This window comes from Pristis pectinata, chromosome 25 (assembly GCF_009764475.1).
Source record: "Pristis pectinata isolate sPriPec2 chromosome 25, sPriPec2.1.pri, whole genome shotgun sequence".
NCBI classification, from domain to species: Eukaryota; Metazoa; Chordata; class Chondrichthyes; order Rhinopristiformes; family Pristidae; genus Pristis; species Pristis pectinata.
In genome coordinates this window covers 21,047,770-21,061,981 of record NC_067429.1, presented here as the reverse complement: position 1 = coordinate 21,061,981, position 14,212 = coordinate 21,047,770, and the positions used below count along the sequence as shown (strand labels likewise).

The 14,212-nt window shown below is 40.5% G+C and overlaps 1 protein-coding gene across 10 annotated transcripts in view; it reads left to right on the top strand.

Moving 5' to 3' along the window:
- Positions 1-14,212, top strand: part of ubtf (upstream binding transcription factor) — a 52,340-nt gene that overhangs the window by 31,262 nt on the left and 6,866 nt on the right. For 7 of the 10 annotated variants that reach the window (XM_052038516.1, XM_052038513.1, XM_052038509.1 and 4 more), the window contains 6 exons: positions 2,920-3,093; positions 5,844-5,954; positions 9,881-9,963; positions 10,500-10,689; positions 13,174-13,221; positions 13,558-13,632. In XM_052038516.1, the coding sequence (XP_051894476.1) occupies positions 2,920-3,093; positions 5,844-5,954; positions 9,881-9,963; positions 10,500-10,689; positions 13,174-13,221; positions 13,558-13,632 (681 nt within the window). The remainder of the gene's footprint in view (positions 1-2,919; positions 3,094-5,843; positions 5,955-9,880; positions 9,964-10,499; positions 10,690-13,173; positions 13,222-13,557; positions 13,633-14,212) is intronic. The other 3 variants (XM_052038518.1, XM_052038517.1, XM_052038512.1) reach the window with 2 other exon arrangements.

The following is a 14,212-nucleotide window of genomic DNA, read 5'->3' as shown; positions in this document are numbered from 1 at the left end:
CTTTCTATTATTCATTCCTTTATCATTGCTGGGTTTCCCTGAGCCTCCCTGCTGTAATATGCGTTTGACCTTGCACTCAGGAGCCTTTGTGTGATGGTTGCATTTTCCTTCCTAGTCATTTTGCCCCGTTTCGTGGTGGTCCCAGATCTCCATAGTTTGTGGAGTGTAGTTAAAGGAGGAAGGGGCTAAAGTATCCCAAATGATCCATTCAAAGCTTTTTTTAAGATTCTGATCTCATTCCACTATAGGTAAATTAGGTTGAAATGGGTCAGCAGCATTACCTGCATTGCAGGAATTCTCCATAAAATTCATAGTACTAGATTCCTGCAGAGTTCATGACTTTTGAAATGTGTGCTAAGGTGTTGGATCAGAAGACTGCAGGTTAATTCTTGAGCAGCACCCAAAAGAGCTGGAGGAACTCAGTGGGTCAGGTAGTATATATCGAGGGAAATGGATGGTCCATGTTTCGGGTCGAGACCTTTCATTCAGGATTGTTCATCAGGCAAGTCCTGATCAAGGGTCTTGACCTGAAATGTCGACTGTCCATTTCCCTCTGTAGATGCTGGGTGACCTGCTAAGTTCCTCCAGCTCCTTTGTGTTGCTCCAGATTCCTGGTATCTGCATTCTCTTGTTTCTCATTTAATTCTTGCTGCCTTACCCATTTGTTGTGCAGGGCATCAGCTACACTAGCAGTTCAAGCAGACCAAAAAATGGTCCAGAGTTTGGGTTTCTAATTGGGGCAGACCTTTCATTGCACAGAACTGAGCCACGTTGTTTGTTTCAGTGTGGATCTTGGCAGGAGCCCAGCTCCCTTCACTGCAGCAGGGACCACTGTTGCATGGGCTGTCCTGGTACAGACCAGGTTAGGCCTCTTATCCCCAAACCCTTGGTCGCCCATTTTCAAAGCTGTCTATGAATATCTCTTCACAAGCAGCTAGTACCACATACCTAAAAGAATTAAAGATTATTTTTCATCTAAAGCAGTAAAAATGAATCTTAAAAACATTTGAATGTAACTTGGGTACAAAGGTTTTCTACTTTTCACCCACCAGCCGCTATGTCCAATTTAAACAGGGACAATTGTGTTTGCATCAGGTTTTGACCTGGCATGGTTTCAGCATGCAGGCTTCACAGTTTGAAAAGGTTTGGAATCCTAGTTGAGAACTCGTTGCCCTGTTGGTTTCCATAACATGTCCACCAGAGCAGCTGCAAACAGTGGCAAGGTAGAAGATGCTCACATTGATACCAGAGCTGGAAACCAGGGGTCTTGTACGATATCTTGGTATTGGGGCAGAAGATCTGATCTAGCTTTGCTGTGAAGCTTCCTTATAGTAAATAGCCTTTTGAAGCATCTATGCCTTTCAGGAGAGGTCCAGTTTCTTTTTAGAGCCTAACCCCAGCTCTGCCTAATGACTTAGATAAGAAAAGATGGAGGGAAAAAAAATGGAAAGATTTGTTATTGCTTCAATTTTGGTCAGAGCCTACTGCAAGTGCAAATTCAGTTGTTGATGTGTATTTAAATTTGTTTGACAATATTAAAGTTCCCATTGCCATGAGAGCCCAGTAGCCGGAGTGCATCAGACAAATGGACAAATTTTGAACAATGCCAGTAGCATAAAACTCTTGTCAGCCACTTTGCTTCAGCCACCTTTTCACACTCTTCTGCATTTGTTTTTGTGTCAACTAATCTTCATTGCTGCTGAGGTACTCAGCTTTCATTTTCTATGCAGAGTAGTTACCTGATTCCATGTTGCTTTTTTCTCTTTTCTGACCAAAGTCCAAAGATTAGTTTCCAAAATTTATGCCTTTTAATGTCATATCCTGAGTCTTTTTCCTCTTCCTCATCTTGCGGTTAGATTTCAACCCCCCAACCCCACCCCACCTTTTCTGTTCTTCCTCAACCACCAACAGTGTGTGCTGCTTTCCTTTACAGGTCACGGCACATTTCATTAACATCCTGCTACTTTGGATGTTGTATAACTTTGTAATTGAACAGTTTAAGATAGTGGAAAAGCAAGCATTTAGGTTGTGAGATATAGAATCTACTTGAGCAAGTTTAATCCATCAGAGCATTTTGAGTATTTTTTTTACTTTTAACGTGGTTAAGCAGTAGGTAATGTGCAGTATTTTAAATTGATCAGTATGACAGCTTCCTGAATTAATTGTACATAAACCATTATCTGCCAGAACAAAGTAATTAGTGCTTAGGTTTTGCAATTTGAAGTTGGCATTAAGTCCTGGATTATTACCAGCTTTTGCTTTATTTTGTTATATAACTTGTCCTGAAATTGGGGAAGATGATCTACTTGTATTTTAGGCACAGGAATCTTCAATGAAGGGCTTAAATTTGTACCATGTATGGGTGTTTTGGTGGTTCAAGCTTGCTGTGACACTAGTAATACATGATTCCAATTGGCCTTGTTACCAGGACGTACACTTCCAGGACTTGTGTTTATAGTGTTTAAGCAATAAATATTAAAAAAAAACTTTTGTCATTGACCATACTCCTTGAAGATATTCAAAACCATTTTTTTCTTGCTGTCTCTTGAGCTTCTGTGCTCAATGGGAAGAGCTGCAATGTTGGAACTAAGTTTTATATGTGTACTTTGAGCAGTAAAATTCGTATGGCTATTGCAGAAATTGTAAATCTGTGAAAGGGAAAATGCCACATGGTTGTCTCCATATGGGAGTCAACCTAGTAGATTGAGCTTGAAAATTTTTGTTTGGCAGTGCTTGCTTGAAGCACCTTGCAAGGTTCTATGTTAAAGTGGAATTTTATGAAATGGTACCATACACAATCAATAATCCAGCAACAGGTAGCTCTCTGAACTGCAAGTTGATTGCAATACATTCAGTTACTATGTCTTTAATGGAAGGGATTACATTTTAAAGGACTTAATGATGTTTTTGCTGCAACAGGAAAAGTATCGACGCATGGAGGCAGCGGCAAAGGCCGAATCGGAGCAGAAAAGGCAGGGCTATGGAAAAGACGGAAAAGGCTCTGCCATCCGTGGGAAACTGCCAGAGCCACCCAAGACTGCAGAAGAGATCTGGCAACAGAATGTGATTGGCGATTATCTGGCCAAGTACAGGGTATGCACTGGGGTAGTTGATAGAGAGGAAGGGACCACTTTAAATGGATGGGGAACAAGGCTGCTTACCAAACTTGGCAGAGCTGTACATCCTGGTGGGAGGTTTGAAGTACTGACAGAGACCAGACACTTCAGCATGTTTGTGCTCTAACATGCAGGAAACTCTTGCTGGCTATTGTGAGTACTGACTTGTACAGTATTTCTAAGTGGCTCCGTTAACTTTATTTGATCTGGTAATCGGAGGCGTTCCATCCATAACTCTGATCACTCTAATTTAGCTTTTTCTGCTACCTTAATCATATCATCAACCAACCACCACCTTCTTCCCACCCCCCAAAAACCCTGGATCAAACAATATTTCATCAAAAGTTGCTGGTGGCCAATTGAAGCACTTGTTATGTGTTTAACTTTGCAACTGCATTATGTGACATGATTAATGAACATCATTGCCATGTACAATTATTACTATTGATAGTGACCCTTGGATTATCATGCCTTGTTTTGGACTGCTCTATTTCCTCCACAGAAGAGAGATTTGAAAAAGCTTGATGCTTCCTTGTTTATACTTGTGCCAATTACATGTATTAACACTCTTCCAACAAATATTGCAAATTTTTCGGGCGCATTTTGTTTTACTATATCAGAGCTATCTTTGTTGTTCTCCGCATTTCAGTTCTGCTTGAGTCACTTGCTACATCGGTAGCATGCTTTCTCCTGGATTCTCCTGTTAATTTTATGTGCAGCAAGTGTTTCCTCAGTGTGGATGAGAGTGCACATTGATATCCTGTTGTCTCAAGGACCACCAACAACCCCCACCCCAAAAAAAAGCTTTAAAAAGATTTCATAAAAGCTATGATTATGAAACTTGCTCCAGCTCTGGCAAGGTCCATCATAATTATTAATTTAGCAGAAGGAAATTTTGCAGACTACTCTGCACTCCCTTGAATCTTTAATTAAAAGTGAATTAGTTCTGCTTGAAGTGCCTTCAACAACTTGGGAATGACTTGGGACCAATTGAACCAATTTGTCCATTTTAAAATGTATCCCAGATATCGCCCTCCAGTTACAATTTAAGATTGTTGTAACTTGAGAGTTGAGATCTTGTCATTTCATTAATAGAACACCATAAATAGTTCTAATACAGCACCAACCAACTTGGAATTGTTTACTTTTTATAAATGCACCCTTTAAAGGCTGATTCAGGATTGAATGCAAAATAGAAGGAGATGATTGGCTGATGCCTTCTGGCCAACATCCTGCCAATATTTTGAGAAGAAAGTTGTATTTCAGTTTTCCATTGCTAGTTCTTTGTTGCTTGAATTGCTAATGGAGCCATTTTCACTGTCTAAATCCTGAATTTGACTATGCTGGAATGGAGCTTGTATTATCTTACTGGCATATGTAACACATGTTACTTGTTAATGTCTGCCTTGGCTTTTGAATTAAAGAATTAATTTGTTTCCAGCTTTGAGTTGAACCAAGCTGTTGTGTATGTGGTGCTTTCAAAGGCTCAGGGTTTGTGACACTCTCTTGAGGACTTAATTGAATTTCCTCTCCTGAAGATTATCTGACTGGCAATTTCCACCGGAGTCTTTTTAATTTGAGATGTGACTCATTCATCCTGTCACTATTTTGGTATCTTTTTTGTATTTCTGTTGATTCTAGTTAAGTGTTATCCCTAGTTATGCAAATCTCATTCTAAAATGCATACAGAATGAGTTTTCCTCCAAGGGTTCCTTCCATATTTACACAGATCTACTCTAAATCAACACTTTGTGGATTTCAGCATGAAGTAGTCACTACTGTTACAAGTAATAAATTAGTTTGCTTTTCTGAAGGGCAAAATTGGTCCCAAAACACATTCTCTCAACTTTGAGTGGTACTGATAATGCCAATTTGTTTTCCTTGTAAATGTGAGAGGTAGAATTGAGAGTCTGTGGGCTTTCAGGCTTGCATTCCTGATCACACACCAAGTATTTTTCCTCCAACCAGATTCATCTAGCAATAATATTCCACTTTTCAAAGATTTTTATTGCTGTTTTAAAGAGCTTGAACTTGAAGCGCTCATCTTTCCTTGATCACTATATGGATTGATTTGTTTACTGGCACCCATGTTTTTGTCTGCTTCTTGACTTTGATTCTGGGTTTAAAAATCCTTCCAGAAAATTCTGATTTGCACCAACTGGTGCACTTAAAAGATTTCTGAGTTGTGAGGAAATGCTCAGCATCGAAAAAACCCATTGGTCTATCAGATGCTCTTTTACATTTGTGACCACTTTAAGATGTGACAGTTTCTTGAGCACTTTTTCTTCAAAACAATTTCAGGATGAATCAGTCTAGAAGACTTTGGCCTAACATTTAAAAGTCATTTTTCTTCATTCTGCATACCAGAACCCAGTTGTGTGACATGCTTGATCCCACAACATCTTGGTGATGTGTGCAATCTGTTTACTGTCTATGCAATCCATAATGCTGCCTTCATTGCACTTTGCACAGTACATGTAATCCTGTTCAACTTCAGCATTGCTCTTGAGGGTCACTATTTCACCCTCGTTTCTTAATCAACACACCAGTTATGCCCAAAATTCTTTTGGGATTTGTCTATTCTGTACTCCCTGAGAATGGAGGTTTTTTGAAGCAATGCCCACGCATTTGGTAGCGCATGCTGTCAGACTGATTGTGATCTGGGCCATATCTTGACGTTGCAAAGATGCTGGCCTTCATGGTGTGTTTTTTTTGTTTTTTTTTTAGAATGATCGCACTAAGGCTGTAAAAGCGATGGAGGCAACTTGGAGTGCAATGGAGAAAAAGGAGAAATTAATGTGGATTAAAAAGGCGGCTGAGGATCAAAAGCGATATGAGGTACACTCCTCTCTGTTCCTCTTAAAGCAAGTTTGATACCAAAGCAACTGGCTCTTGACTGAGTTAGAAAATGAACTACTTGCTGCTCTTTGAACAGCTGCTTCATAGCAAGTATCCATCTGCCGTACTTGTTTCTGGGTTTATTGCAATGATACTTCAGTTGGTAGTAACCCTGGTTTGCTGCATCAGAGTGGTCTGGCAATATCTTGGTGTCTCAGAAGTATTGTGCAAAAGCAGCATTTGATTGTAGGATGAAAAATGCAACACTTTGAGTGCCAAGTGTCTTCTGAAACCATTCTGACCAATCTCAATCCAATTCCATGTGGGCATCAACTCTCAACACCATTTTGCCTTGGCCCAGTCATTGGACATGGGATGGCCACGTACGTAGTACTACAGCTGGGGCCTGGAGATGTAATTTTGCAAAGCTATGTAAATATAGCAAGTATCCATCTGCCATAGTTGTTTCTGAGTTTATTGCAATGATACTTCAGTTGGTAGTAACTGCTTTAATACATCAGAGTGGTCTTGCAATTTTGTCAATTCTGTACTATATATACAGAATTGATGACAAACTTTTGAGCATTGTCTATGGGGGAGATTGGAAAGCACTTCAGCTGTGCCATCAACATAACATATTTGCATTTGTTGTGCTTTGCAATAGTTATTGATTCAATAAGTAAGTAGTTGGCACCACTGGAAGGTGCATGGCACTAAAAGAAAAATTCTGATAGAATGTGTAGAAAATGCCTGTACAAAGTCCTTCAAAGTGACCTAAAGGACTGAGGGAGGCCAACTAGGTAAGGGATCAATGGGAAGGATTGTCATTTATATTGTAGTGCTTATAGCACTGACCAATATACCATTTCTATTTTCTGTCCAATCAGGCCTAATGTCATGTTTTCTTTCATGTTGATCACTGTCTCTCTCTGTATATCACTGGCTATATTTCATAAGCCAGTGGCAAAGTATAGTAATGGGAAGGTATCACAATTCAGATTGGGTTCATTCATAAATCATCACTACGCCTTCCTCCCAATCCAGCGCTGTTGTCATTTGGTTCATCACAAGCAACAGTCCTTTGTCAGTTAACGAAGCCATCAGTAACAATGTGACCACTGGACCAAGATCTTAGGGACATAAGTGCGTGGTAATTTTGCTTTTGTTGGAGAACCAATTGTTGCCAGACATGGAAAAGTTTCTTTGAAGAAACTTTTCATTTGACTGAATTGCCAATAATCTTGCCTTTAGTCTTATTCTTGCTGTTCATCAGAATAATTAATGTCAGTGAAACTTAATGCTTGACTCAGTGACCTCAGGAAAATGGAGATGTGGCCTCCTCGTGAACTTTGCTGGCCACCAGAGATGTCAATCCCCGGGTGTTTGAGTTTTTATAATTTATCAGTCTGGAAAATTTAAGATTGCAGACCTGCAAATCAAATGAAGTGGAAGTGTGATTACCATGCAGATGGTTCATTGTTGGTGGTGTTAAATATGTGGCCTAGTGAGTGAGATCAGCCCATGACGATGTGAATTGCATCTGAAATGGTAATGGCCATCAGTTACACCAAAATGTCCAAATGTAGAAGAGCAACCTCTTTCTCATTGGAGTGAATATTGCACATATTCTGATTTATATCTTCAATTTTCTTCACTCCATATTTTAACAAAAAAGTGGCATCAGCAGAACCCATGATGTTTTATTTTATTAGGGAGTGCAATTGATTTGGCAACCACTTTATTATATACGGTGGCATGCAGAAGTTTGGGCACCCCTGGTCAAAATCTCTGTTACTGTGAATAGCTAAGTGAGTAAAAGATGACCTGATTTCCAAACGGCATAAAGTTAAAGATGACACATTTCTTTAATATTTTAAGCAAGGTTATTTTTTTATTTCCATCTTTTACAGTTTCAAACTAACAAAAAAGGAAAAGGGCCCAAAGCAAAAGTTTGGGCACCCTGCATGGTCAGTACTTAATAACACCCCCTTTGGCAAGTATCACAGCTTGTAAACGCTTTCTGTAACCAGCTAAGAGTCTTTCGATTCTTGTTTGGGGGATTTTCGCCCATTCTTTCTTGCAAAAGGCTTCTAGTTCTGTGAGATTCTTGGGCCGTCTTGCATGCACTGCTCTTTTGAGGTCTATCCACAGATTTCGATGATGTTTAGGTCGTGGGACTGTGAGGGCCATGGCAAAACCTTCAGCTTGTGCCTCTTGAGGTAGTCCATTGTGGATTTTGAGGTGTGTTCAGAATAGTTATCCTGTTGTAGAAGTCATCCTCTTTTCATCTTCAGCTTTTTAACAGTGTGATGTTTGCTTCCAGAATTTGCTGGTATTTAATTGAATTCGTTCTTCCCTCTACCAGTGAAGTGTTTCCCATGCCACTGGCTGCAACACAAGCCCAAAGAATGATCGATCCACCCCGTGCTTAACTGTTGGAGAGGTGTTCTTTTCATGAAATTCTGCACCCTTTGTTTCTCCAAACTTTCCTGCGTCCTCACCACAAAATTCAGCATCAGAAGTTTGCAAAGGTACATCTAAACAAGCCTAATGCGTTTTGTGAACAAGTCCTGTGGACTGATGAAGTTAAAATAGAACTTTTTGGCCGCAATGAGCGAAGGTATGTTTGGAGAAAAATGGGTACAGAATTTCATGAAAAGAACACCTCTCCAACTGTTAAGCACGGGGTGGATCGATCATGCTTTGGGCTTGTGTTGCAGCCAGTGGCACGGGGAACATTTCACTGGTAGAGGGAAGAACGAATTCAATTAAATACTAGCAAGTTCTGGAAGCAAGCATCACACTGTTATTAAAACAAAAAGCTGAAGATGAAAAGAGGATGGCTTCTACAACAGGGTAATGATTCTAAACGCACCTCAAAATCCACAATGGACTACCTCAAGAGGCACAAGCTGAAGGTTTTACCATGGCCCTCACAGTCCCCTGACCTAAACATCATCTGTGGATAGACCTCAAAAGAGCAGTGCATGCAAGACGGCCCAAGGATCTCACAGAACTTAGAAGCCTTTTGCAAGGAAGAATGGGCAAAAATCCCCCAAACAAGAATTGAAAGACTCTTAGCTGGCTACAGAAAGTGTTTGCAAGCTGTGATACTTGCCAAAGGGGGTGTTACTAAGTACTGACCATGCAGGGTGCCCAAACTTTTGCTTCGGGCCCTTCTCCTTTTTTGTTATTTTGAAACTGTAAAGGATGGAAATAAAAGTAATCTTAAAATATTAAAGAAATGTCATCTTTAACTTTATGCCTTTTGGAAATCAGGTCATCTTTTATTCGCTTAGCTATTCACAGTAACAAATTTTGACCAGGGGTGCCCAAACTTTTGCATGCCACTAAGTGTCAGCGTAGTTGGGATTAAGACTAACCTATTGAAGAGGATAGGGAGTTTTAATGCCGTGCATTCATAAGCATCATAGCAGTTCCACCATCCACATAACTGTTTAGTGCAGATGAAATCTTTAGCTGTCCAGTGTTAGCTGACAACAGGATTGGTCTCTCCAGGAAATGCAAGACTATTGATCCGCTTTCTCAGTGTGCACAGAAAGAATGTTTAGTTGGAGAAGCAATTAGAACAAAAATTTAGCTGCAAGAGGAATTGCCTCCATTTCTGTTCTTGCTCAGTATTCAGATATACATTCCCTAAATCGTTAGTTCACTACCAAGAGCAGAAATACTTGGCCCATATTTCCTGTCCTTTTCCACCTGCCTAAAGTAGCTGAGGTGAAGAACAATGTATCCTACCATTATCTTTTGCTATACCAAGATATTGTGGTGAAGCAAGAGAAAATCTTCATGAACAAAGGCCTAAAGATGAAAAGGACAACATGTTCTGCTTTTTCTGCTTTTCACTTCATAAGTGTCGTAATTTTATTATTGAAATCTGTTTTGCACACATTCTCTTGTTTCAGAAAGAACTAAGTGAAATACGAACACCAGCAACAAACGTGAACAAGAAAATAAAATTTGAGGGGGAACCAAAAAAGCCACCAATGTAAGTACCTGCCATTCATTATGACAGTCGCTGAGAAGCAGTTTTAACCCTCTGGTATCTGTCCAGCACTTAAATGTGCACACACTTTATCTCCACCACAGTCTAAATTAAATGTTTTGGTTCTCATTGCCCTGATGAGTTGAGAGCAGTAGATGGCGAGTGGAATAGTGAGAAAGTGACATACTGAGGACTGTGATTGGCAATGAAGGATGAAGCTAAAGGAAGACTGGTTATTATTATAGAGGGGATCGTAGTTCTGATGCAAGTTGATCATTTGTTTCCCTGCATCCATTTGGGCAAGACCTGTGAAACTTTGGCAATCCCCATTTCATTTTCTAAAAATTTAAAGGATCAAAAAATTGCAAAAGGGCTGTTATATGTGCACACTCTGAGCTTTATAGTGTGTGTTGCTGCTCCCAGTGTTTGAGGACCCATTAATACTTTTCTAAATTAAAATTAATCCTGTGTTCATCTTTAATTTATTTTGTTACTTAAAGGCTGAGGAATTTTAATATATGGAATTTTTCGTGTTTCAGGAATGGTTACCAGAAATTTTCCCAGGAGCTACTTACAGGCGGTGAACTGAACCATCTGAATCTCAAAGATCGGATGGTGGAGATTGGGAAAAGATGGCGGAAAGTTTCTCAGGCTCAAAAGGATCGTTACAAGAAAATGGCGGAAGAACAACAATGTCAATACAAAATCAATCTGGAAGCCTGGCTTAAGGTAGCAAGACTTCCTAGTCTGCAACTGAACAGTAGTTGGCATGTTTGAATACATTTTGCCATATCAGATTCGTAGTCAACGGCTAGGCCTCTGAACAGATCTGAGTGTAGCTGGTTGTTATATCAAGCTTGGAGGGGAGAAAACACTGGTTTCCCCCTCTCACAGTATGGCTGACTTTGCTCCATATTCTTGGAAGGTTAATGCGTACTTTGGAAAGGATGCAGTAAACGGTGAAGATGGTCACCTAGTGAACAACAACATGACAAACTGGTCAAGGGACAACCTTGCTGAGATGTCACCACCATCAAATGGCAGAGATCAGGTGAAAGAATGAAGAGATGCTTCTTTGTTAGGGCATTGACGTTTTACACTCGTGAGAGTTTCAGTTTTGAATGCTGTTAAGTGATCAGTGGTATTTTCCCATATTTGAAAAGTATTGAATGTGAATTTGGCTCTCATTTTTCTCAGCATGGTGAGTCTTCATTTGGCTTTAGCCCAGCAATATTCTTTCACCTTTTATCCCTGCCATTTGAACCATAGAATAGAACCATAGAACCATACAGCACAAAACAGGCCCTTCGGCCCACCATGTTGTGCCGTCCATCAGACCACCCTCACACTACCTAACCCCTTCCTCCCGCGTATCCCTCTATCTCACATTCCTCCATGTGCCTATCCAACAAGCTCTTGAACCTGTTCAATGTATCTGCCTCCACCACCACCCCAGGCAGTGCATTCCATGCACCAACCACTCTCTGGGTGGAAAAACCTCCCTCTGACCTCTCCCCTGAACCTCCCACCCATAACCTTAAAGCCATGACCTCTCGTCTTGAGCAGTGGTGCCCTGGGAAGGAGGCGCTGACTGTCTATCTATTCCTCTCAATATTTTATATACCTCTATAATGTCTCCTCTCATCCTCATCCCTTTCCAGTGAATAAAGCCCTAGCACCTTAAGCCTCTCCTCATATTCAATACTCTCCAATCCAGGCAACATCCTGGTAAATCTCCTCTGCACCCTCTCCAACGCCTCCACATCCTTCCTATAATGAGGCGACCAGAACTGAACACAGTACTCTAAGTGTGGCCTAACTAGAGTTTTGTAAAGCTGCATCGTCACCTCGCGGCTCTTAAACTCAATCCCGCGACTTATGAAAGCCAACATCCCATTGGCCTTCTTAACTGCTCTTTCCACCTGTGAGGCAACTTTAAATGAACTGTGAATATGAACCCCCAGATCCCTCTGCTCCTCCACACTGCCAAGTACCTTGCCACTCACCCAGTACTCTGCCCTGGAGTTTGTCCTTCCAAAGTGTACCACCTCACACTTCTCCGGATTGAACTCCATCTGCCACTTGTCAGCCCAGCTCTGCATCCTATCAATATCCCTCTGTAAGCTCCGACAGCCCTCCACACTATCCACAACATCGCCTATCTTAGTGTCGTCTGCAAACTTACTAACCCAGCCCTCCACCCCCTCATCTAAGTCATCTATAAATATCACAAAAAGTAGAGGTCCCAGAACCGATCCCTGCGGGACACCACTAGTCACTGCCTTCCAATCCGAGGGCACTCCTTCCACCACAACCCTCTGCTTTCTACATGCAAGCCAATTCCTAATCCACACAGCCAAGCTTCCTTGGATCCCTTGGCCTCTGGTGCTGATACCTCGGTATTTGTACCTCAGCCACTTTCTTGCGTTGTTATTCACTAGGTGACCATTTTCACTGTTTTCTGCATTCTTTCCAGAGTATGCATTAACCTTTTGAGGAATGCTGACCAAAGTCAGCCATGTTGTGTGAGAGAACTCTACTATTCTAGTTCAGGGACAACATTTTGTTTGCTTTAGTTGCTTCCCTTCATGGTCATCCTTCAACTTCCAAAATTTATTTGTGCCCTTGTATATTTACATTCTGTAACATGGAGTATTTTACACTGCTTGATTGGCCACCTATAGCCAACTGGGGGGAGAGAAGTCTGTGTGTAAAACCTCAATGGCATTGCCCATTACCTACTGCACGCTAAATGTTATCTGCAAACTTAATGCTGACGGTTGGCACCTATGTCATTGTAAAGAAGAATCACTGATCCAGTTGGGCTCTATGTGCCTCTGGCTAAGACACCACCTTTTTCAAGTGTTGTTTCCATCAACTGAACTTTCTAATGTTTTTACTCTGACTTCCATAGACTTGGGGCTGCAGAAATAGGAAAAACAAATTTTGTTGAAATGAACTTCAATAATTAAACAGAAACAGGAATAGTTTTGACTGCTCCTCCTCCTTTACTCTGCCTTGTAAAATGTAATCAATAATCAGGTGGTTTCTGGCTGGACTTGCTAATTCTCATTATCTGATATATAAGGGAATGCAGATGCACCTTAAAGCAGAGTCTGGCATTGTGGGCTTTAAAGCAGCTTTCAGAAGGCATTTTGTTTTGAACTAGATAGGAGCAATATCTGATTCTGGACATTTGTTTTATTTCCTTAGAGCATATCCCCCCAAGAGAGAGCTGCATACAAGGAATACACTTCAAATGTAAGTGATCAATACTATTTTTGTAAACTTTATTTAATATGCTTTAATTTTTAAAAAATATTTGCTACAGAAAAATTCTCCTGTCGTCGTTTACTGCTGGCTTGTCTTTATGAACTGACGCACAGCATTCGTGGTCTATGAAGTAACGTGTTCTAATCACAAATTGCTGAGCTACCTAGTCTTTAAGTCTGAACACTGAGAGGATGGAGACTTGGGTTTGCGTTGCTTCCATTGGTATCTATGGTTATTATTTTCCATCTGCTCACCCCAATCTAATCAATTAACACTGATCATTGATTCTTTTAATGATGTCTGAACTTTTAATGTCATTGACAGAAACGCAAAGGTTCTGCAAAAGTATCCAGTCCAAATCCCAAAATGAAAGTCTCAATACCAGCACAGAATGCAAGTGTAAGTATCTGTAAAGTTTTAACTTTACATAATGGGCTAGTTATTATTATTGGGGTTTGATAAAGCACAGCATATTGCTAACCATATTGATAGGAAACCCAAGCTGTGAAGTATGAGATTTGTTTGCAAAGCCAACTGAGATTTGTTTGCTCCACTAGCTGAAGGTTCTGTAAAGCTGTGATAATGAATATTGGGGTTATCGTAAGCAAAATGTACTAAGTATTTTGCAGTTTTCTGCATTCTTGTTCATCAGTATTAAATGAACTGAGTTTATTGTTGATAGAGACCTGGATGGGGATTACTGTGTGGAGAGGCCACTAAAACAGCATGATACCTTGTATTGCTGTGCACTCCCATGTTAGCAGCAAATAGAATATCCCTTTTAAGGGAAATCCTTAAGGATTAAGAAAATTCCCAAGAGATTCTACATGTACATTAAGAGTAAAAGAGTGGCTAGGGAGAGAATAAGTCCCCTTAAAGATCAGTATGGGTGTTTATGTGTGGAGGCACAGGAGATGGTGAGATTTTTAATGAATACTTCTCCTCAGTTTTTACTGTGGAGAAAGTGATGGATGCTAAA